We start from the raw sequence: 24,338 nt of genomic DNA, 5'->3' as shown, positions 1-24,338 counted from the left end.
TCAGCCCAAGAGTTAAAATATATACAATTTAAAAATTAAGACATAAATGAAACAATAAAATATTGTCCCCTTAAAATATGCTAACAACAATAAAATCATATCAACACAGTAAATTTAGAAGCACCATTGTTCCAGGATGGAGATGTTGTTCAGCTGGTGGAATGCTTAACTAGCGTGCAATAAATCCTGGATTCACCCTTATAACCTCATAACCAGCACCTCATAACCAACACCAGTATAATCCCAACGCCCAACACTTGGGAAATGGAGGCAAGAGGATGAGAGGTTCAAGGTCATCATCGGCTACCCAGGACGATTTTCTACTTGTCCACTCTGTTTTCACAGTTTCACACTCTTTCTATGTACCTGGCCATCAGTATCTCTGCTATCATTATATCCACATTTTCAACCACAACACACCATCATTCTGCCAATTTGCTGTTTCTAATAAAGCAAAATTTTAAACCCATGCATAAGATGCTGTCCCTGAAGACTTTATGATAAGCATTGAGAACATAATCATGTCTTTATTTGCCCTGCAAATGCATAATCAGAGCTTCTGCAATTTACCACTTTATCAATTTAAGCGTGTTTTTAAAGGTCTATTTCCACTGATACCCAACATTTCTATGTGAAGTCATGTTTTTAGAATGTTCAAATATTCTGCTTTTCAAAATTTGATGGGAGCTAATCTCTCTAAACATTCCAAACTAGTATGGACTGGGGTAACCTGGGAGTGCACAACTCTACTACAAGATGAGCCACAACACTGGAAGCCTTCGTGGGGCCTTGAATTAAGAGTAACACTCTTCTGGAGGAAAATTCAAAGAGAAACGTTTGAGATACTTGGATAAATAACACAGATATAAATAACCATGCCTACAACATATGAACAAATGAAAAGGGCTATAAAAGGCACATATAAAAATTCTTAAAGTATGATCTCTTATTAAAAACACTCGGACAGAGAAAAAAGACTTGATGATAAACAGAAAAATTATTCTCCTTCTGGTACTTTGCAGATTTTCTACACTGAACAAAAATGATTTTGTAACAAAGAAAAAATAAAATTGTGTTTCTGAATGGTCATCTTTGTTTTAGGCTTGAATGTGTTCTACCTCTTCCTGCACACTTCCTCCTATTTCTGCTAATTTTGGGTGCACTCTTAAGACAAATACTTCATAGAAGCAAATGATATCCCTCTTATACTATTAGTATTTGGAATAAATTAAAGTGATACACCACTTAAGACCTGACCTGTCCTGGATTAACCTTTCCAAGCTTGCTCTGGGAGCCTGTGATTAGAACATGCAAGACTATCGTGACATGTATACTAGACAGTCTGGAGCCTGCAGACCACGCCATCCCAAGTACTTCTCAACTAAGGATCTGGGCCTGCTAGATAAGCACTTTCTACTGCAAAAAAAGATTTCTGCAAGGTCATGATTTTTTTACTTTAAATTTTAAAAATCAAGTCAGGTGTTGTGTAGCCTGCCTGTGATCCCAGACTCAGGGAGGCAGAGGCAGGGGGATCTCTGTGAGTTCAAAGCCAGCTGGATCTACAAAGTGAGTCCAGGGCAGCCAAGCCTACACAGAGAGACCTTGTTTTGAAAAAAAAAATTTTAAATCAATTTTGCTAAGGCATAATTTACAAATAGCAAAACATTTCCCATGTTAAATGTATCCTTTGAGTTTTGAGTTGCTTTACGTAGCAATAATGTATTTTCTAATGAATACACATGGACTTGGAGTAGTTTCCAAATAAAGACAAAGAATGCAAGTTTCCTTTAGTTCAGTTTTGTTGTGAGAATATTTCTCCTATTTAGAGTCCTGGATAGCCAATCCCTTAGTGTAGATGTATTTCTAACAGTGGTAACTGGACAGTGGACAGCAAAACAAGATTCTCAGGCACCAAGGAATGAGAACTTAAGTAGCCTACTGATAGGAACTGACCTATGAGCACAGTAACTCCAGCGGCAAACACAGAGCACATTTAAAAAGAGTCGATGGCATTTTGTTGTAATTGCATTAAGTTTTTCCATTTTATACATTTGGATTTTAGGGCAGTCTAGGGTTTGGATATTTTTGCATGGACTATTTGTGACCAAAGGCCCAGGCCAAATCTGTGTCAGTACATAGCTCATCTGTGCTTTAAGTTTATCTGTGCGCACCCTCGCCCCTATAAGCTGTTTCTAGCGTCTGCTTGTTCTAGATGAACTGTTAAGATAAAAACTGCATGAGAACAAACCGCACACATCCAACATCACAGAACATCAAAACAACACGGTGATGTACAGTCAATGCCCATCATCTAGCTGTCTCTTTAGTGTTCAAACTAAATGCTATCAGGCCATAGAACAGGAAAGCAAAGGCAATGATGTTCTTGGGCCTGCGTTTTCTTGTACCTATTCTCTGGTTTACTGCCAAGTTCTTCCAGAGTGTTAACAAAGCTCTCTTATCCCAAGGCCATTTTTAGGACAACAAAACAGTAAAGTAGGTAAGAAGTCGAAGACCTCACCAGAGCTCTTCTGGTTGGTGACTGGCTTGCCTTCCTGAGGCACAACGTGCTGGAACACATGCTGAGCACCCTGGACCGTGGCCCTCCTCAGACAGATGTCCAGCAGATCGTGGGTGGTCCCGACATTCTGGGCAAGTACGAACTGAGGGTCAGAATTTAGTTTCTGGATCAGGGCGGCTACCTTCTCCGAATTTAGTCCTGTGGGGAGATCAAACGCCATTATAATAACAACACCTCCCTCCTCCACCACCACCAGCCCCCCAAGAGGCTGATGGGGTAGCTTTAGGCTGGGGTCACTGTAGGTCCTGGATTTAACTTCGCAAGAGCATCCTGGAGCGCACTGAAGGCAGAAAGCCCTCCCCCGGTGTCCTCCCCGCAAGATGCCGTCCGTCTCCCTCCTGACACCCTCCGGCCCTCCGGGAGGGCGACATCCCCGCCCTCGCCTAGGTCTCACCCCGACAGCCCACGGCCTTTCACGCCGCCGGGCCTCCCGGGTCCGCGGAGCCCGGGAGAGGACCCCGGGGAGCACTCGCGGGAGGAGCGGCGCCTCACCCGCGTTGTTCATGGTGCCCACGCTGCCTCGCGGGGGAACGTTAGTTTCCGGGGTCCTCGGGTGAGCTCTGGGGTTACGCTACAGCCCCGCAGCCTAGCTGGCCGGACCTGGTTCCCGCACCCTGAGCGCCGGAAAAAGGAAACCCGCTCAATGGTGGCCGAGAGAAACGGGGTCCGCGGAGGGACAAAACTCCCCCCTCGCGTTGCTGAGTCAGCGCCGTCGGGGCTGGCCCCGCCCGGGGGAGGGCCGACGGGGGCGGCCTCCCTGTCGGTGGGGCCAGCACCCTAACCCCGGCGCGGCCCGGCCGAGCCACCCACGTTTGCGGCCGCAGTTGCCGGCATTGCTCACCCTTCGCCTCGGCGGCGCCCTCCGCCAGCTGGCAGCCCTCTTCCTGCCTACAAGGGCTCCCGCCCGGGATCCCGAGCTCCTAAAGGAAGGAGGCGAAGGGTTTCCCTCACATTCTAGCACTGGGGAAAATGACACCCCGAACTCTTTTCAGGAGCCAGAAGGAGGCTCCAGACGGTGGAAAGGAACTGGGGAGGGGAGGCCCAAAATTAGGCCCGGGACCTCAGGGTGGGTGGGCAGGTCTCAAGAAATCCACCCAAAGGCGTTTGCTAGAGTCACTTAGCTGACCAATCTGTTCATGTTTTCAGTGGCAACTTGTTGCTTGGATTGTAGTAAGACCAAAGTCGTTGTATTTGAAAGGATTTTGGAACCAATCTTTTCCCCACCCACCTGTAAGCTACTGCCACGGCTCTACAAATACACATCTGCTCATTTCATCTACACATTCTTGGCTTCTCGACGCTCATGAGTGGCTCCTGCTGTACCCAGCTTGGGCTAAGGAGAATGGCTAGGTCAGTTTTACGTAGCTCCCCCCTCCTCCCCCAATATGTACAAAACCTGCAAATGACACACACCCCCTTCAAGATAACGAATCAGTTTTTCAAGTTTGGAGGGAGGGGGCGTGCACTGTATATAAAATAAACACAGCTGCACACTGTAACCTTACTATTCAGATTTTCCGTGGAGCCTTGAATCTAAGTCTTAAACTGTTCATCATCCTTAGATCAGAGGAACTCTGATGTCTGGAAAAAGCCACATGCAGACACCCATCTGTCGTTGGAGAATTCAGTCTCTGTGTCCCTGAGAGACGTAGCCAAAGGCTGGCAATTCGACATAGCAACCATCTCCAAGAGTGCCCCTCAACTACCCTGTTCTGAGATTTTTTTTTTCTTTTCATTTTTTGAAAAAGAGAAACAAGCTAAAACTCATGCTGAAAAAAAATCATAGGTCCTTTCACGAAATGATGTTTAAACGTCCTGCCCAATTCCAACCATAACCCTCTACCTCCTCAGTGCTGGGATTGCAGGCGCGCACCACTGCACCCGGCTCAAATCATAAAATCTTACTCTACATCTACGGAACAACAGGTCCTCAGCAAGCTTCTGATGGTATGAAGATTAAAAGCTTTAATCTTGTCCTCAAGAAACTCATGACCTGGGCCTGAGAGCTGGCTCAACAGATAAGAGCACTGGCTGCTTTTCCAGGGGACGCAAGTTCGGTCCCCTGGAAACTGTAGGTCTGAAAACTGTAAGTCCAGTCCGGGGGATCCAACACTTCCATCTGGCTACCACGGGCGCTCATCCCATGTGAACATATACACACAGACACACACACACACACATTAAAACATAAAATCCTTTTAAAAATGTGATGGGGAAACCAAGCAGCCTAACGCATATTACCACACAGTAGCTCTATATAAGCAGCACCTGTAGGGAGAGCCGAACGCTCGGGGAAGGGGGATGAGGCTTCACTGGAGAGCAGGACACTTGCTTAGCGTGCATGAGGACGGTGGGTTTAGTCCTCAGTACACAAAGAGAAAAGACACGTGATGATCGTCTTGAAGAGTGGATGGAATATTACAAGACACAGAGAGAGGGCATTCAGGGTAGCAAGCCAGACACAAAACATGAGAGCAGTGACATCAAATGCAGACAGACCTCTGAGCATCACAATCTGATGTGGTTAAAAGCGAGGACTGTGCTGAGATCAGAAGCAAGGTGCAGGACCAGGAAAGGAGGTTGAGGCTGGGGTATAAAAGGTTTTATATGCCACACCTGCGCATCTGTACTTTATTCTGTGCTTAATTAGAAGTCAAACATATGTTTGAACAAAGGAGCAATATTCTCAGATCTGTGTTAAGCAAAATCTGGTGGCTACGGGGAGGGAGAGGTTCTGGAGCCAGGGAATTAGTCAGAATGCTATTATAGTAGAACGCCTTGGATTGTGGAGAGGGAAGAAGCGAAGATAACCTCGAAACTTTCAGTTGAACTGGAGGATAAAAGATGAAGTCATTAACCAAGACCCAGCTTTTAAAATTGTAGGTTTTAACCCCATATGGAATAATACAGCTGGTGGTGGGATGAGGCCGTCACGAAAAATTTTGCATCACGGGCTGGAGAGATGGCTCAGCGGTTTAGAGTACTGGCTGCTCTCCCGGAGAACCCGGGTTCAATTCCCACAAACCACATCGTGGCTCACAACCATCTGTAACTTTAGTTCCAGCGGATCTGATGCTTTCTGGCCTCCATGGGCTCTCTGATGTGGTACGAAACATACCTACTGAGAGGGCCAGAGAGGGTCAAAAGATTCCTTTTGTCTCTAGACTCCATGTTGGCCCAAGAGAGTAGCCGGTGAAAGGTCCAGGGTAACTGAGCCAATCAGCTACAAGTGCGACCAACATGGCTGAAAGGCCCAGAAACTGCTGCTTGAGATGACCCGCCACGGGGCCCGACCAATCAACTCACGCCTCATGTAACTGCTCATCCCTCCCCGCCCCCTCGCCCCGCGCCCCAATCAGAATAGAGATTAAAAGGCCTGAGCGGCTTTATTTCAAGTTGCCGTTTTCTAGAATGGTTGGTTGACCCCTGCATGCTGGACCGCGTCGCTTAATAAAAATCTGCTCTTGTTTTTGCATATTCTCGGAGTCTGAGTCGTGTAAGTCATTTTCGGACCCTACAGTACAAATAAAAACACCCACACACATAAATTAAAAAAAAAAAAAAAAAGCTTCATTTTTTTTTTTTTTTTTTTTTTTAAATTGGCAACTGTAAAAGGTTTCTGAACAGGAGATGACCCAAGCTCATTACAAATCCAGCCTTCAATGAATCTGAGCTGGGACCCTGTGTGGCCTGATACGGCATCATTGCAGCCTGCTATCAGAAACAGGATGTGAACAACGCTGCCCTGACTATGCTGTCAAAGCAGGCAACATGGACAAACACCGTCTGAGACACTTTATCAATAGAGTACGCACTGTTGGATACTACAAACTGCCACGATTTATTGTGTATACGAGCCGTTCTGCTCCTACTGAAATATAATCTTGTTTTATTTAGTTTCATTTCAAAACCGTTTTAAATACCTCCTATCATTTTCAAACGAGTATATCACTAGATTTTTTTTTTTATTGTGTTAGAATGTTTGATTTTAAAGATTGCTGTTTGAGTTGCTGGCTTGCATTTCATATAAAAAATGATTAAATGACCTTTGACTTGGGATTAAAAGAGAATTCCTGACATTTTCCGTTTGTTTTTGTTTTTTTGTTTTTGTTTGACATATGCTCTCACTTTGTAGCCCTGGCTGGCCCGGAACTCACAGAGATCTTCCTGCCTCTTTCTGGGAGTAAAGGAATGAGCAACACACCTGGCTCTTCAGCAGTTTCTGAAATGGCCCTAGATGTACTTCTCCTACAGAAAGGTTTTTGTTTTTTTACAGTTTGTTATATTTGTGTGTGCACGTGCACACCGCTTCCCAAGTGCCCTTATCTGATAAGACATCTCACTAGCCCACTTCAGTCTTTCACCCCATAGTTATGCAAAGCGTCATGCTCAGCTTTGGAGATTATGAAACCAAAGTATTGATCAACTCTAAGAAATGCTGCGGTTGCAACTTTAAGAAATGTGCCCTGTGACAGCTAGTATTCAGCCAACATTTAATTCTGCAAAAATAAGCCAGCACCTCCATCATCAGTGTGAAACTCACCTTGGTTTTATATGCACACCAAAGAATTATATTAAAATAAGTTAGTGATTTATTAGTAATAAAATTTGATACATATACACATACCCCTACGGTCGCATAAAAAGTACTTAGGTCACAAATGATTGTGTGTGAAAAAAGTCTAAGAAGCACTGAACCAGGAGAAGGACCTCAGAAAACCCAGCATAATTAGGGGCAGGGGTATCTGAACTCTACTTGACAACTTTGGGCTTCCTACAGGAAAGCAAAGGCAAGAACTCCAGGAGACATATGAAAAGTCTAGAAATTAGGTAAGGCATGCTGAACTGTGGCCGTGGAAGGTGCAGCAAGATGAGGAGCGAGGCCGGGGACCACCCTGGGCCTCGGCCTATATAACTGCACAAGGCGTTCAGGTCCCCTGGCACCAGGCTAAGTGCGCTCAGAGGGCTGCAGACCAGTCTAAGCTCTGTCTGCTGAGCCACATACCCGGACCCAGGGCCACCCCAATCGGGTTATGGTAGGTCTTTCACTGTTCCTTACAAGGGTGCTGTGGACAAGGCAAACGTTGGTGAAAGACAAGAAAAGGAGCAGCAGGGAAGTTGGAGATGACCCCCGGGGGAGCTATATGTTCAAATTCCAGAAAGGCCAGGTACGATGGCCATTCTTGGTTGTCGGCTTGAGGTACCAGGCCAGTAAAACCGCTGCCCCTGAGAATGGCAGACTAAAATAAAGCAGTGGTTCTCAACCTGTGGGCCGCGACCTCTCTGAGGGCTTCTGTCAGATAGCGTGCTCATCAGATTCATAACAGTAGCAAATTTACAGTTTTCTCCGCAGTAGGAAGGCTGAGAACCACCGCCCTCCCAAGCTGGGGCATGGTGATCTTAGGGCAGCTGCAGTGGCAGCAGAGGGCGGGCGGAATCACGTCTACGGAGGCTGTGAGGAAAAAGCCAGTACAGATGACAGATGGGGCCGGACGACAGAAGCGTGCGGTTGCTAACATAAGCACTCGGGCCCAGGGCCGATGAAATCACCCAGGAGGCGGAGGGGACTCGTTCTACAGCTACCGCCGTCCCTCTCCCTACCCCACGCCCAGAGATTCCTATCTCCATCTCCTCCCAGGTCTCCTGCTCTGCCCTATTGTCAGGGTGACACCCTTTGTACCATCTTTCCACTCGGCAGCTCACACCCATACACTCAGCCCTCGTGTGGGCATGGACGGAAGGCACACAATGAACTGGATTTCCATGAGGTCCTTCCCCAGGGGACCCACCCAGGAAGAGAATTTCCCCGAATAAAATCCTTATGCCATTTCCCCTCTAACTCCAGCCATCGGAGAAAGGTGGGACACAGTGACACCAAAGCTAAACCCAGGGAGCAGCGCGGGGAGCCCCAAACATAGGCTTGCTGCCCAGCTCTTCTCCGGAGCTTCACCCAGGTAAAGCAAACGGGGCTCGCCTCCCGCTCGCCTCCCGCAAAACTTCCACCTCCTTTGTCAGTCTTTGACACATGCTGGTCAACTGCTTCTATTTTGATAGGAAAGGTCAGGCTTTTATGGGGGCTAGAGGCCTGGACCACTGTCCATCACAAATGAAAATCCCTTACAATTAAGTAGCCCCCCGGTAACTCTGAGATTTGCTTCTGTCAAAAGTCTCCCGATAATTAATAAGCTCCAGGGTTTACACATTTGTAGCCTACTGAAATAGATCCACCTTCTAGATGTTCTGTTTGGCCCGCATGGTGACTTAATATTTATTTATTTTTAAGGCAGTGCCTGGCTATATAATCCAGCCTGGCCTCTAACTTCAGATTTTCCTCCCTCTGCCTCTTACATGGTTGGATTACAGGCCCGTGCCATTACATCTAGATTGATTTTAACTTAATATTTTAAATATTGAGAGGTTTTTTTTACAAAACTCTGGATAGCTGGCTTATCTTAAAAATATTGTCATTTCAGCTAGGTGGTGATGGTGCATGCCTTTAAACCCCAGCACTGAGAGGCAGAGGTGGGTAGATCTCTGAGTTCCAGGACAGCCAGGGCTACACAGAGAAACCTGTCTCAAAAAGCAAAAGCAAAAACAAACATATATATATATGCATGTGTATATTTATGTATGTGTGTGTGTGTGTGTGTGTGTGTGTGTGTGTGTTCATTTCAAGGCGGGGGAGGGGGGAGCCCAGCTGTTAACATGCTTGCTGCATAAGAGTAAAACTTGAGTTTAGCTTCCTAACATCTATGTAAAAAGCCAGGCATAGCACCATGGTGAGCTCACTGGGCAGCCATCCTAGCCTGCTTGGTGACTTCAAGGTTCAGCAAGAGACTCAGAAAGGCAAGTGGAGGACTGCTGAGATGGCCAAGCCTGACCAGCTAAGTCCAATCCCCAGGACCAACAAGACGAAAGGAGATAACTGACTCACAAGTTGTCTTCTGACCTCTGCATGCGTGCTGTATGTGGCTCATCCATGCACACACGTGAGAAATAAAATGGAATAAAGTAATGTTAAAAAAAAATAAGATGGACTTTCAGGCGTGGTGGTGCACGTCTTTAATCCCAGCACTTAGGGAGGCAGAGGAAGGTGGATCACTGTGAGTTCAAGGCTAGCCTGGTCTGCAAAGCAAATTCAGGACAGCCAAGGCTACACAGAGAAATCTATCTCAAACAAACAAACGAAAAAGCTGGACAGCGATAGAGGAAGATATACAGCATTGATTGTGACCTCAGCATGCTTGGAACAAGCACATGTGTTCACAGACAAAGGCATCCATCACAAATATAGAGGGCTCCGCATTTTATTTGTCTATGTACATATATACATACATACATACATACACACACACACACACACACACACATATATAACTTGCTTCATGCATTTGTCCTTTTTTTCTCCTGAGACAGAGTTTCTCTGTGTAGCCTTGGCTATCCTAGATTTGCTTTGTAAGCCAGGCTGGCCTCGAACTCACAAAGATACGCCTGCCTCTACCTCCCCAAGTGTTGGGATCACAGGCATAAGCCACCGCACCTGGCCGCCTAAGGATCTTGACTGAGGCTGGCCCTGCAATGATTTTCCTGCCTCTGGATAAGACATTTTCCCCAGGTGCTAACAGTCCACTCAAAAGTCCGAATAGAGAAGAGAAAAGGGCACATACAAAGTTAGGGACAGGACAGATATGGGTGTAAAGCAGGAACAGTGAGCCAGTCTGCTCAGATCAGACATGGGAGGTCTCAGGCTCTCCCAGTGCTCATAAAATCACACACTATCTACCTGTCACCAATGCCACCCTCCCAGGAGTTTAAATCATCTTCAGATTGCTGATAACACCTAATGTAATGTAAACACTATGTAAAAGGTTGTTACATCACATTGTTTAGGGAATAATAAGACACATTGGTACATGTTCAGTGGAGACACATTTTGAGGAGTGTGTGTGGGTGGGGGTGGGGGTGGGCACACACGCACACACATGCTTGAGCGCAGTGCTTAAGGATGCCAGAGGCATCAGGTCCCCCGGAGCTGGACTTAATGCAGTTATGAGCTGCCTGGGGCTGGTACCGAGACAGGAACTCAAGCCCTCTGAAGAGCAGTAACTGCTGAGCCATTTCTACAGCTTCCAGGTGCAGGTTTTCCCCTAAACATTTTCAATCTGCTAACAGTTAAACTCGCAGGCGCTGTCCCCGTGAATATAGGATCGATGGACATGGAGGACCATCCACAGTGGACTAAGTACATTTGACATAGTTCATTATAACCATTATTATACATGATGACATGCACAGTATTCCAAGCAAGGAAGAGCCCTCACAATATCTAACATTTGTCAGTAAAGGCATGCCTTGGGGGCCGGAGAGATGCTTCGGTAGTTACAGTTGCTTGCTGCTTGGCCAGAGGAACCAAGGTCAGTTCCCAGCACCCACCTCAGATGGCTTTCCTTCTATAATTCCCAATTAAGGGGATGTGATGCTTTATCTGGCCTCCACCAGCACCACACACACACGATACACACACACAGGAGAGAGAGACACACACGAGATACATATATACACACAAGATATACACACATAAAATAAATCTTTGAAAGAGATGTACACTTTCTAAGTTGGTAGTGGTGATGTGAACTAGAAACTCTGCTGTTACCACATAGCAGGGCATTTTAGCTGGGAAAAGAGTATCTGCTCTTGAATAAACTTATAGTTATTGCTAAGAAATAATAGTCAAATTGAGAAAACTTTGTGTGAATGATGTGTGTATGTGTGTGTGAGAGAGAGAGAGAGAATGGGTGTACATGTGTGGAGAATAAAGGTTTTCCTCAGTTGTTTTTCACCTTCTGTTTTGAAGTCAGGATTTCTCTGTGTACCCTTGGCTGTCCTAAACTCTCTTTGTAGTCCAGGCTGGCCTAAAACACACACTTGTATGCCTGCCTCGGCCTCCCTGAGTGCTGGGATCACAGGCGTGCACCACTATTCCTGGCTTCGCCTTATTTCTTGAGACAGGGTCTCTTTCACTTGCCGCATTAGCTAGATTGGCAGTCCCTAGAAGTCCCTGTCTTCTCCTGCCTTGGTGCCTGGATTAGAGGCACACATTGCCACATCTTCTACATGAGTTCTAGGATCAAAACCCGGGTCCTCATACACGCACAGCAAGCCTTTACTCACTGAGCCATCTCCCTAACTCTTGTGTGAAGGCTTAGGACCATATTCTATTTTTTAAATATTAATTACAGTTTGTTTACTTTGTATCCCAGCTGTAGCCCCCTCCCTCATTCCCTCCCAATCACATCCTCCGTCCCTCATCTCCTCCCTGCCCCTCTCTAAGTCCACTGATAGGAGAGGTCCTCCTCCCCTTCCATTTGACCCTAGCTTATCAGGTCTCATCAAGACTGGCTGCAATGTCCTCCTCTGTGGCCTAACAAGGCTGCTCCTCCCTCGGGGTGGGGTGGGGGGAGGTCAAAGAGCCAGCCACTGAGTCAGAGACAGTCCCTATTCCCCTTACTAGGAACCTGCTTGGATCCTGAGCTGTCAGAACCATATTCTTTCCATAAAATCAACTGCTCTGAAAATGACTGTGATCGAAGTATAGAGTAAATGCTGTGAAAAAAAAGAAGGCATTTAAGAAATCAGAAATGATGTTAAGGTTAGTTTATAGTTATATCATAAAGACTTGGATGGCATCCCTTTATTCATTGGGATCTTTCTTTCCTTGTTTGTTTTGTTTTTGATACAGGGTTTCTCTGTACAACCCTGGAATTTGCTCTATAGACCAGGGTGGCCTCGAACTCAGAGATCCACCTGCCTCTGCTTCCCAAGTGAGTGTTGGAATTAAAAGCATGCACCACCACTGCCCAACTCATTGGGATATTTCTCTTTGTACAAAATCCCTTAGTGAGAAAAATCTTCAAATAATGTTGTGGCTGAGCCAAGTCAGCCTGGTATGTGGCACAGTTGCCAGCCACTGAAATAACTTCTGCAAAAAGAGAGTGTAGGGGCTGGAAAGATGGCTTAACAGTTAAGAGAGCTTGCTGCTTTCCCAGAAGGCAAGAATTTCGTTTCCCCACGTGAAGCAGTTCATGACTGCCTTGGCTCCAGGGGATCTGACACCCTCTTCTGGTGACCACAGGCGCCTGCAGTACATGACATACACCTAAGGGGAAAAAGAAATGTTAACCCCCCCCAGCGTGTGTGTGTGTGTGTGTGTGTGTGTGTGTGTGTGTGTGTGTGCGCCAAGTGGCCACATGTGGAGACCAGGTAGCAAATTTCAAGTCTGCATCCTGCAGGATGGGGATGGGGGTGTTGGCAGGCTGAGGATGGGAGAGGTGAGTGGAGGTTAGGAAGTCACCAATGCTCTGCACACACAGACTGCACCAGCTCAGCATCACGGCCCACAAAGCAGATGTTATGCATACAAAGCAGCAAGTGCTATCTGCACTGCAAAGGCAGGTGGTTTTTAAAGGTCAACTAAAAGCAGATGAAAAACAGTTCTTCAAGTTCTCCCCTGACCTCCACATGCGTGCACATAAATTCGTGCACACACACATCCCACAACACATGAAGTAATTAAACATAACAAGAAATTTTACAGATAAGCCAAAAAAAAAAAAAAGACCAAAATAGGCAATACACCAAAAGAAAACATAAATAACAATGATAGAACTGCAAATTAAAATTGAAATAAGACAGCACTTGCTATAATAAAGCAATTAAAAGAAAGCTAAAAAGACTGTTGACAATTCTTATATGCTGCTCGTGGGAGCATAACTTAATATCGCCGGGTTAAAAGAACATGTGTCAGTGTGGTCCCCAATGCTGAGTGACAGGACCACACCCTAAGAACTTTGTTGTCTTCTTCATCATTGCGTAAACACCCAGTGAACTTACCCAAGCCTGATGGCATAAGTCAGTCTTCTGATATGGCCTCTTTCTATGATCAAGATGAGTTACAGTAAACAGGATGGATGAGGTTAAAGCTTATGTAACATGGCTCTTGTTTGGCAGTAAAACTTTTTCCATAAGCGAAGGGGGCATCCTGGAAATGAGCAGTGAGACCACATCTTCTGTCATTGGACATCAGGCATTGTCTGTGCTTCGATACCCTGGGGCTGGAAGGACAGCAGGTTTGCTTACAGCAACATTCCACACACTTGTAACCTGCTGTGCTGTGGCCTAAGAGCACTAGGCCAAAGGAACTTTTCAGCTCCACTCTGATCCCATAGGAGTATTGTCGAGTGTGCCACCTGTCACTGACAGAAACATCCTCATGTAGAACATGGCTATGTTTCATAATGTCCAAGGTGCACATCCTCCTTAACCCAGCAGGATTGTTCTAGAGCCACTATGGCTGCCAGGAACTTGTGGGCTATTTAAAGTAAAAATTTAAGTGTGGACTGGGGATATTATCTCGTGGTATTGTGAGCACCTAGTCAGTGTGGAGCTCTGGGTTCAGCCCCTAGCATGAGAACTAAAACAAAAATTTGGTTTTTCAGTGGAGCAGTTACATTCTGTTTATTTAGTGTCCATATTTGGTTGGAAGGTAGGTCGCTGTGTACAGCTGCTGGATAGAATGAAGACAGTCTTTGCTACTTGGTGGGTTCTGCTTTTTCCCACTCCTTATCTCCCCATCTGGTTTCACCCCCTATCACTACATATGAGAGAAAGAAGGAGAGAGATGGGGGGAAGGAGCTGGAGAGAGGAAGAGAGAGAGAAAGAGAGAGCCTTGAGTCTAATTTTTTTATTTCTTCTTTGAGCATGACTACTGACAAACCACAACCAATGCCCCTGAATGACCCATAACCACCTACTTCACCTCATGGGGCCCTCGAATTTATATACCCTCTGAAAAGTTCTCAGAGTTCCAAATGTCACACAATCGCAGAAACTATCTGCAACTGGCAAAACCATGCCTCTGCTAGAGCATGAGGCAAATCATAGTCAGCTGCTGCAGAGAAGCCCCATATCCCACACCTGGGATTAAAGCAAACACATCTGCTTGTTTCTGTCTTTTAAAGAAACCAAAACTCCAGAATTCTCACTACAGGAAAAGGCTTTCACCTCCACGGCCAGTTCTGACAGCGCTTCTCAGGAGAAACAGCTGTACCAGGAGCCAGGGGCAAGACTGTTTATTTTAGCATCACTGGAGATCTAGTATAGAATCTCAAAAAAATACACTAGCTCATTCACAGACATTTGCATAAAATACTCATAGACATAAAACTCTACATGCATGAGTTCCAGAAATAGTATTCACTGCACATAGCAAATTACAAAGTGAACACCATGCAGCCATTTTAAAGGTTCAAAAACAAGGCAAACTGAAGAATGTATTGGTTAGAGAGACATACAAAATAATGAAATAATGAGTACATGTATTTTAGTGATAGAATATTTGCCTTTGCTTTATCACCACATAAAGTGACAGAGACAGAGGGAGACAGACACAGAGAGAAACAGACAACGTTAAAAGAGACAAATAAATAGAAAAAAAAAGAATAACAGACAAAGCAATGTTAAAATATCAAGTCCAATATAGTTAACAAAGAGGCTAACAATCAACTTCAAAGGTATTTGTAGTTCTGTATTTCTTTCATTTGTATTTTCTGTGTTTTGGTTTTTCTTTTTTTTTCTCTCTCTCTTTGAGACAGGGTTTCCCTGTGTAGCCTTGGCTATCCTGGACTCGCTCTGTAGACCAGGCTAGTCTCAAAGTCACAGAGATCTGCCTGCCTCTGCCTTCCTGAGCACTGGGATTAAAGGTGTGCCACCACGCCTGCCTATTTTTTGGTTTTTCAAGACAGAATTTCTCTGTGTAGTCATGTTTAACCTGGAACTCATTTTGTAGACCAGGCTGGCCTTGAATTCAGAGATCTACCTTACTCTGCCTTCCAAGTGCTGGAATTAAAGGTGTGTGACATCACCGCCCAGCTTCCTTCTCTAATTCTTAGGCTGACTCACAGGTGCTCATTTTGCTAATTTTGTGTATTGTCTGTATTCTGTATTAGTGATGCCTCTCCTTAAAAAGGTCACTGTGTACAATGTAAATGATAAGGCTGAAGAGAAGAAGGACTAGAAACTTTGTGTGTGGCGTGCATCTGTAGGACTCACTACTTAGGTGGTGGGAACAAGAATGTTCTGCGTCAAAGCCAGCCTGGGAAACATGGGGAGACCTGGCGAGGAGGAGATGGAAGGAGAAGAGGAGGGGTGGAGGGATAGGAGAGACATGGAAGAGTGGGATGGGAGGAGAAAGGGGAGGGGTTGGGAGACATCTCAGGAGACGATAGTTTTATCCAGACAAGAGGTGGATAGTGATCATGATCAAGAAGGGGGTAATGCCTGGGCACGCTGGCGCAGGTGTTTACTTCCAGAGTCGGGAGGCAGAGGCCGGAGGATGTCTGAGTTCCAGGCCAGTCAGGGTTATAGTGTGTGTGGAGGGGAAGGGGCGGTGCAGCAAGAGAGGCGGAAGTGATGAATATGGGATACACACTGGTGGTGGCCTTGGTGGATGTTTGCCTGAGGTGATGGGGAGCGTGAAGGAGGAGCTTTGAAGTCAGCCTGGGAACTTCGGAGAAAGCTTTTCTGAAGAGAATAACTACCACGTTTTGTCCAATTGGGAATTTGTCAAGCAACAATGTCTGGGGGAAAGGAATTCTGTTGGAGTGTTCTAGTGTTCTCTCTACTGCTGCGATAAAACACAGACCAAAAGCAACTCCAGAAGAAAAGGGTTTATGCTGACATGTCCCAGTCAGAGCCCATCATTGAGGAAAGTCAGCATGGGAACTCAAAGAGCAATAGAGGCAGGAACCATGGAGAAACTGCTCATTCACTTGCTCTCCATGGATTACTCGGCTTGCTTTCTCTTATTTTTTTCTTTCTTTCTTTCTTTCTTTCTTTCTTTCTTTCTTTCTTTCTTTCTTTCTTTCTTTCTTTCTCTCTCTCTCTCTCTCTCTCTCTCTCTCTCTCTTTCTTTCTCTCTTTCTCTCTTTCCTTTCTTCCTTCTTTTGTGTATGGGTGTTTTGTCTGCATGTATGTCTATGTACCACATGCTTGCAGTGCCCACAGGAGCCAGAAGGGGGAACTGGATCTCTTGAAACTAGAGTTACAGATGGTTGTGAGCTGCAGTATGGGCTCTGAGAATTGAACCCAGGTCCTGTAAAAGAGCAGCCAGCACTCTTAACAGCTAAGCTATCTTTAGCCCCTCAGCTTACTTTCTGGCACTGCCCAGAACCACCTGCCCAACTCTACCATGAGCCGGGCCCTCCCACACCAACCATCAATCAAGAAAATATCCCACAGACAAGCCAATGGGCCAATCTATTGGAAGTGATTTCTCCACTGAGGTCCTCTCTTCTCAGATGTCTCTAGTTTGTGTCATGTGAACCGGCACAGGCAGGTCACGACCTAGGCAGACGTTCTTAAGGCAGTGTGTCTTTGTTTAGAAATTGAAGACTGAGCACAGCTAGAACTAAAGAGAGGCAGGCTAGGGGGCCAATTGCCCCCTGAAGAACTGAAACACAAAACCTGGGAGACTCATGGGAACTGCCTTCATTTGACTTTCCCTCTGTAGAGAATAAAGAAGGGCCCTTGTGAGAGAAACAGGATAATGGGCCACGGAGATAGTCTGGTCACTGAAGCACTTGGCAGCACGGGACCTGAGTTTAACCCCCAGCACTCATATAGAAAACTTCCAGGTGTAGTACGCCCACACTTGTAAGCTCAGCACTGCGGAGGTAGAGACAGACGGATCCTTGGAGTTCGCCAGCCAACCAGCCTCACCTAGTCCACCCATCCTAAAAAACAGGGTAGATGGCTTCTGAAGAGCACTGCTTTGTGAGAGGTTGTCTTCTGCCTCCACACACATGGACAGAGGTGCCCACAGCCACGTGATCAACCCACCCAACATCCGCACCCCAAAAAGAAACTCAGTATTGCGGAGGTCATTCACAGAGGGGGCCCTGACCAGGTTCCGAAAATGCTTAATGTGCAAGGCCCTCAGTTGGGGTGAGGTCAGGACTGGGGTAAGGAGCACCTGGTTTCTTCAGCTAAATATGTTACACCTCATTCTTATAGATCACCAAGACAGAAATTTTATTGAAGTATAGAAAAGTTGGACTGAAGACAAAAAGGAAAGAAGGGCAAATGACAGGGGAGATGAAACCAGAGAGATCTGACCTTTGGGAAAACAGTACTTAGATACCAATGGAGACTACAGGTCTTTCTTTTTGGAATGCTGTTGGACTGGCTTTGCCTACTTAGCTGCACAAGCCAGGGTTTTGAATGTCTCTTGTCTGTGAAGTGGATTCTAACCTGAAGCAAAAGTTCCAGATCAATGATTGTGCTGCTGCTGTCTTCTTCCTCTTTTTTGGGGGGGAGGGAGAAAATGAGACTAGCTACAGCACACAGGAAAAGAGTGACTCAGTTTCCCCGTTGCCAGGGCGCCCAAGTGCTCTTTTCCCACGTAATTTCTAGCTTTGATTCTCACCTTATTTTCCTTTCACTTTATTTTTCTTTCCTCCTTGTCCCAACAATGACTGATCATATGGAAGTGAAACTGTGTGTGTTCATAGCCCGAATGACAAACAGAACAAACAAACAAACAAACAAAAGACCAAAGTGCTTCCTAAAACCTCTCATTTAAAAAAATCTGGAGCTGTAGCTTGGTGGTGGGTGCCCAGAAGGCAGGAGTTTCTGAGTTGGAGGGGAGCTGGTGAGAGGCCTGCCATCTTCAACTAAATGGGAGGCAGTATCTGAAATCCGCTTAGCCTGGCTCTCCCCCTTAGAAGTGTGTACAGTTACTTAACTGCTGAGTCCGTTTCCTCTTCCAAAAAGGGATGTTTCCACTTAAACACAAAAATACGATGCATAAAATGGCGCCAGCACCAACTGCGTCACAGGCTTTGCTCAGGGACAGTCTGAGCAAAGGTTCGGTCACTGTCCCCACTTTACAGACAAGGGAATAGAAGTTCTCCACCACACAGAGAGTCAGCGGCAGAGTTGGGATGTAAGGTGTCTGACCGCAGAGGCTGGGAACCTCGACCCTCCAACCTGAAGATCAACAGACAGGGTTTCTCTGTGTAGCCCAAGGTGGCCTCGCACTCACAGCAATCCGCCTGCCTCTGCCTGTCTGAGTGCTGGGAGAAGAAGGTTCCTTCCGCTGGCTGATTTAGATAACAAGGCCACAGTTTTCCTGAGTGTTGCGTGTCCTTTCTCAGCCTGCCACAAAGCAAGGCTCTGACTGGTTTCCGTTCACTGATGCTTTTACCCTTAAGCTTTGAGAGACAGTTGGAAGGTCATCACGAAGCTTTTCTTAGGCACATGCTGGTAATTAAGTTTTCCTGTTCATCCGATATAGGTGGAGCACAATGATGGCCACTCAGCACTCAAACAAGGCACATGGCCCAAGCACCGGTATGATGAGTAAGTAGTCACTGTGCGATCAAAAGGCACCACCCCCACCTTTAGAGTGACCAAGAGATTGTAAATCTAGCAGAAACCCAAAGTTGGCGATAAACCAGTAAATATTTTCTTAAAAACGAATACAACACAGGTCTCCAGTCCGAACAAAGTCCTTCAGACTGGCGATGTCCATGTCAGCCAAGTTTTGTTATCACATGGTTTTATGAAGTCTCATAACTATAAAACCATTTCAGGAATTCAAGGTTATGGTGCCTGAGCAGCAACAAAGTTTATGTCCTCTTTGACAGAATTGTTTAATGATGCCTTGAGCTGCCTGCTAGATCCACAAGTAACAGCTGGAGAAACGCCCTGATTGGGACTGAGAATTTGCTTCTAAAGGAATATCCAGTTTGCGGAAGTGACGTACAAGGCGGCCAAGCCTCTCGAGTCACCACTGTTAAACGGATCCCTTTTATATTGCGCAGTTCCGGCGCTCCTTGGGTTGAGCGCTCTGCATTGGTCCCTCCGTGTTCGGTTTGGTTTGGTTTTGGTTTTGGTTCTTCGAGACGGGGTTTCTCTGTGTAGCCCTGGCTGTCCTGGACTCGCACAGTAGACCAGGCTGGCCTCGATCTTGCAGAAATCTGCCTGCCTCTGCCTCTGAGTGCTGAGATCACAGACGTGCGCCCGGCTTATCCCTCCGTCCTGAATCTGTGAGAAACCATGTGGTGCAGCCAGGATGAACTGCCAGGACACCCGTCTGGCGGCTACAGCTTTCCCACACGTGATGCTGCTGAGCGTAGCAGAACCGGGTGAAGGCACTGGAACCTGGCTACCAGCTTCAGCACCCAACCTGGCCGAAGTTCCGAGAGAAGCTGTGACTTCCCCGAGGACAAGGTTCCAAAGCCAAGGGTGCAAGCCAGCCTTCCATCACTGGGACAGAGCAGGGGAGATGTCAACTTAGTGAGAGAAAGATCCACTCCGTCTCACAGTTCGGGGGTGTCAGTCTGGCTGTTGCATTCGGTGGCTTTTAGACTGGCGGTTGTACTCTTAGGAACTTGTTCAGGAGCCATTGTTCCCTTCCGCGGTGGCTAAAAAGCCACAATCCCCTCTGAGAACATACCCCCACTAACCTAAGACTGCCATTAGACCCACATCTTAAAGGACCCACCACCTTCCAGTGGCCTCAGAGGCCGCATCAGACCCAGGTACCACGCCAGCACACTGTTTAACTACAGCCCTTTGCCTCGCCTACACGGCAAATCCTTGAACACAAGATTCAGCCTCAGTTCACAAGCTACTTACGCTTTGAGAGTCATGAAAGAACACAGGACTTTCTAGGGAGCGTGTTCCCCATCTCCTTTCAGAGTTCTCGTTTTCTGAGAGAATAGGCCTAGCATGGTCACTGGAGCTTTGAAATCATTCTGTCTCCTCACTTCCCTTTTGTTCTCATTCCGTGCTCCCTGTCTGCCCACATCTGTTTCCTATTGGATGTTAAATGTGTAGATCCTGGGGTTTCTTTCATCCACATGTGTGTGTTCTGTGATAGAGGAAGTATGTTACAGATGTTCACTCTTGGTATAAGAGGCAGATGTAAACTGACGTTTTCCTGTATATGAAAAAAAACAAAAAAACAAAAACCTTTGGCTGGCTTGCAGACAGATGGAATGTCGTAGGCTGAGATCCAGAATTCTCTTGGTCTTATTGTAGACCCTTTAACAACCCAACAAGACCAAATGAAAACAGTGTTTGTGTGTGATAGTCAATTGTTTGTTTGTTTATTTATTTATTTATTTATTTATTTACCTCCTGGCTCCACTCTTCCTGTCAAATTGCCAAAGGGCTGAGTGTCCTGTAAAACCAAGAATAATTGTGGTACTTACTTTCAGCCAAAAGGCAGAGTGATAGAGAGAAGTGGCCCTCCTTCCTAGCCATGTAGCCTTGGACAGATCACTTAGCCTTTCTGAACTTCAGTATCTCCAGTCATAAGTCATAAATAATGACATTACCTGCCAGAGTAGATATGTGAGTCAAAAAGACAGGCATAAAATGTTTTATAAATAGTAACATGAAATATAAGAGAACATCCTTCCTAGTTTACTCAAACGAGTGAACATTTGCTGAGAGCATCAGAGGCCAGGAGTAAGCCACAAGTTTCCACAGCAACGCTTTAGGAATCTGCTGGTGGGGGCTCAGCTCTCCATCCCCACCTCCATCCTGGCCATATACGCATGTGTAGAAAGCGCTCTGAAAACTATATGCTTTACAGCACTATATAAGTGCAAACAACCCACGATGCAAGTCCTTTGCTGCATACCCACCTTGATGTTGCCGAGATAAATTCTCCAGAAAAGATTACCTAAGTGCTAAGACATCTGTGATTAATAGAGTGTGTGTTCTCTGGAGTCCCTGGCATGAAGTTGAGTAGAATTTGGATTTTTGTTTTTCCTAAAATGAGACAAATGGCTTGATTTTATTTTGGCTCAATTATTGCTGCTCCATCTCTTCAAAGATGAGCTCTCAATAGATATAAATCTATTCAAAGGGATAATCATGATTTTGTGGCAGGTTAGTCAGCATTCTCTATGACTCAGGATCCATAGCGGGTGGGAGGATGGGGATTATCAAAAAAATTGTCCTTGGGCTGGCAAGATGGCCCAGAGGTTAAAGACACTTGCCACCAAGCCTGACGACTTGAGTTTGATCTCTGGGACTTGCATGCTAGGAGGGAGAACTGGTTCCTGCAAGCTGTCCTCTGACACAGCAGGCCACCACACAACACAAAGAAATATAATTTTAAAAGTTAAAAAGAAACTTACCTTGAAATTAGACAGCATTTTATTAAACTTTTTTATTTTCCAAACTGTTTTGATTGAACAGGTGCTTACACACTGCGGTACCCAAAACCTTCTTGAGTTTTTTGTTTTGTTTTGTGGCTGGTGTTTGTTTTTTGAGACAGGGTTTCTCTGTGAAGCTTTGGCTGTCCTGGGCTCACTTTGTAGATCAGGCTGGCCTCAAACTCACAGAGATTCACCTGCCTCTGCCTCCCTGAGTGCTGGGATTACAGGTGTGCGCCACCATGCCCAGCTCCCTCTTGAACACTTTTAAAAAATATCTCACTATGGATGGTTGGGAGCCACCATGTGGTCGCTGGGAACTGAACTCAGGACCTTTGGAAGAACGGCCAGTGCTCTCAACCTCTGAGCCATCTCTCCAGCCCCCCTCTGGAACTCTCATCCTGATGAAAATACCTGTATTAGCCAGCAGTTATTTTGTCTAGCAGTAACAGCAGCAGCAACAACAACAAAAACCTTTCCAATCTGACATCTTAACACAGAGGTCTTTCTTTCAGTTACACATGAGCAGGAAGCTTGGGTCCACAGGGCTTCTCAGAGCAGCAGGCGGCAGGTGTCCTGACATCTCTCCACAGCTGCCATGTCTGGGAATAGTGGACTTGGAGAGGGGCATGGGAGGAGATGAGGGACGGAGGGTGGGATTGGGAGGGAGGGGTCTACAGCTGGGATAAAAATGAATAAACTGTAATTAACACAAAAAAATAAAAATAAAAATAAAAACCCGGGCTGCTTTGCCCTGCCAGGAAGTAACATTATTCATTCTAGCTATAACCCCTTGCCTAGAAGTCATAGAGGTGCCCCGATGTCAAGCAGAAAGGAAGCATGATGAGCACAGAGCCACTCAGAAAGTATGAACGTCTCTGCCACAGTCCTGGGCCCCCGGAAGGGGCGAGAGGCTTCCGAAGGACTCATGCACCTTTTCCTCATCCCAGCACCATGGAGCAAGCCGCTCTGGTCTGGACTCTCAGCTCAGCCTCAGGATACTTGTGTGACTGAGCAAGACATCCTATCCTCCATTTCCACACCCAAGTGGAGATTCCAGTGTCCACCTCTGCAAAATCAAGATGGACACTTTAGACACAGCGGGAAGGCACAAAATATCTAAGGCAGCATTCTTTCCCAGCAGTTCTGAGACAGCACACTATCGCAAAGACTGTGGTGACATTTCTCAAAGACATCGTGGCCTACATTGTTGAAAGTTACCTTTGCTTATAAATTCTCTGTAACTCATCCAAAACAGGAAGACACCATTCTTGGGATCGGAGGTGTGGTCCCCTTGCGTAACTTTTTTTCTTTCTGTGACACTTGTCTCCCCCACTCCCGAATGTAAGCTTTAGATCAGCCTGGGTGTGAATCTCAGTTTAGTCACGCCCTTTGGTTAGCAAGCATTCTGAGGCCCTGTGTAGTCATCTTCTTTTGTGTTGATATTGAATCAGAGCTTCTTAACTTTGGGACAATCAAAACTGTTGTCTGATTAAAAAATAGTTCAGATCAAGTTGCCAGCACTGTATCGTGTAACTGTTGTCCTTGACACATTCTAGTGAGCATTCCTGCATTTGGTAGGAGAGCTTTGCCACAGAACTCTCAACTGAGGCGAAGAAAGTTCAAGTCAACTCTAGGTTAGGACATATGTCAGGAAATGGCCTTTGTCGGCTCGAGAACACTCCTCTACTCCTAGGCAGTAAGGACCAAAGCAAACATATCAACAACAAAAGGAGAGTTAGACATACAAACACCACTTTCTGATTTCTCCTAAAGAATCGCTTCTGAAGACCACTTTTGTCTCCAGGGGTCAAAATTAGCTTCTTACAAACAGAGAGCTGAGGATGGTAACGATCCTTATCACCCTTACTGGTTTGTAGCTAGCTTGCTTTATTCATCCATCTGCTTGGCTCACGTAAGAATGTAAGTGCCCACGGCACAGGCACACAAAGCCATCATAATGGGAGTGACTGAAGGATAAAGCTGCTAGGGAAGGAAGCCATCTTCAATGCTTCAGCCAAACAGCAATGAGTATACTGGCTGTTTTTGCTACTCCTTTTATTTTTATTTTTTAATTCTTTGAGAATCTCAAACAGTATATTTTCATCATGTTTCCCCATCCTCCAACACTCTTCTTTAGGGTTTTGGTAGTTGTTATTTGACACAAGGTCTCATGTAGCCCAGGTTTACTTACTAAGTAGCTGGTGTTGACCTTGAACTCCTAACCCCCCTGCCTTCACCTCCCAAGGGCTGGATTACAGGCATGTGCTACCACACCTGGCTTATATTGTTAACCTCTAAAAGATTGCAGTTTAAGTAAAGTACCACTTTCTTTGCTTTTAGGTGGAACTGTATCGACTAGGTTATTGAATTATTCTAAAGCAAATTCAGACTAGCAAGTAAATGTTACCGATAAATGTTTCTAAAATTAAGAGGATAGATTACTAAAATAAGTAGGATTTGCTTGATAGATCGATTATGACAAAAACATGGCGGGGTAAAGGGTATAGGTTAGTCGTAGAATACTTGCT

At 45.8% G+C, this 24,338-nt stretch overlaps 1 protein-coding gene across 1 annotated transcript in view; it reads right to left on the bottom strand.

The window, feature by feature from the left end:
• Positions 1–3,293, bottom strand: part of Blmh (bleomycin hydrolase) — a 39,405-nt gene extending 36,112 nt beyond the window's left edge. Inside the window, exons 1-2 of the mRNA XM_055620238.1 lie at positions 3,071–3,293; positions 2,519–2,716 (exon numbers count right to left, since the gene is read on the bottom strand). Of these exons, the coding sequence (XP_055476213.1) occupies positions 2,519–2,716; positions 3,071–3,083 (211 nt within the window). The 5' untranslated portion in view covers positions 3,084–3,293. The remainder of the gene's footprint in view (positions 1–2,518; positions 2,717–3,070) is intronic.
• Between the last annotated feature and the right edge of the window lie 21,045 nt (positions 3,294–24,338).

This window comes from Psammomys obesus, unplaced genomic scaffold (assembly GCF_907164565.1).
Source record: "Psammomys obesus unplaced genomic scaffold, mPsaObe1.curated_primary_1811, whole genome shotgun sequence".
NCBI classification, from domain to species: domain Eukaryota; kingdom Metazoa; phylum Chordata; class Mammalia; order Rodentia; family Muridae; genus Psammomys; species Psammomys obesus.
The sequence above is the reverse complement of the archived record's forward strand: the minus strand, read 5'-3'. Positions and strand labels throughout refer to the sequence as shown.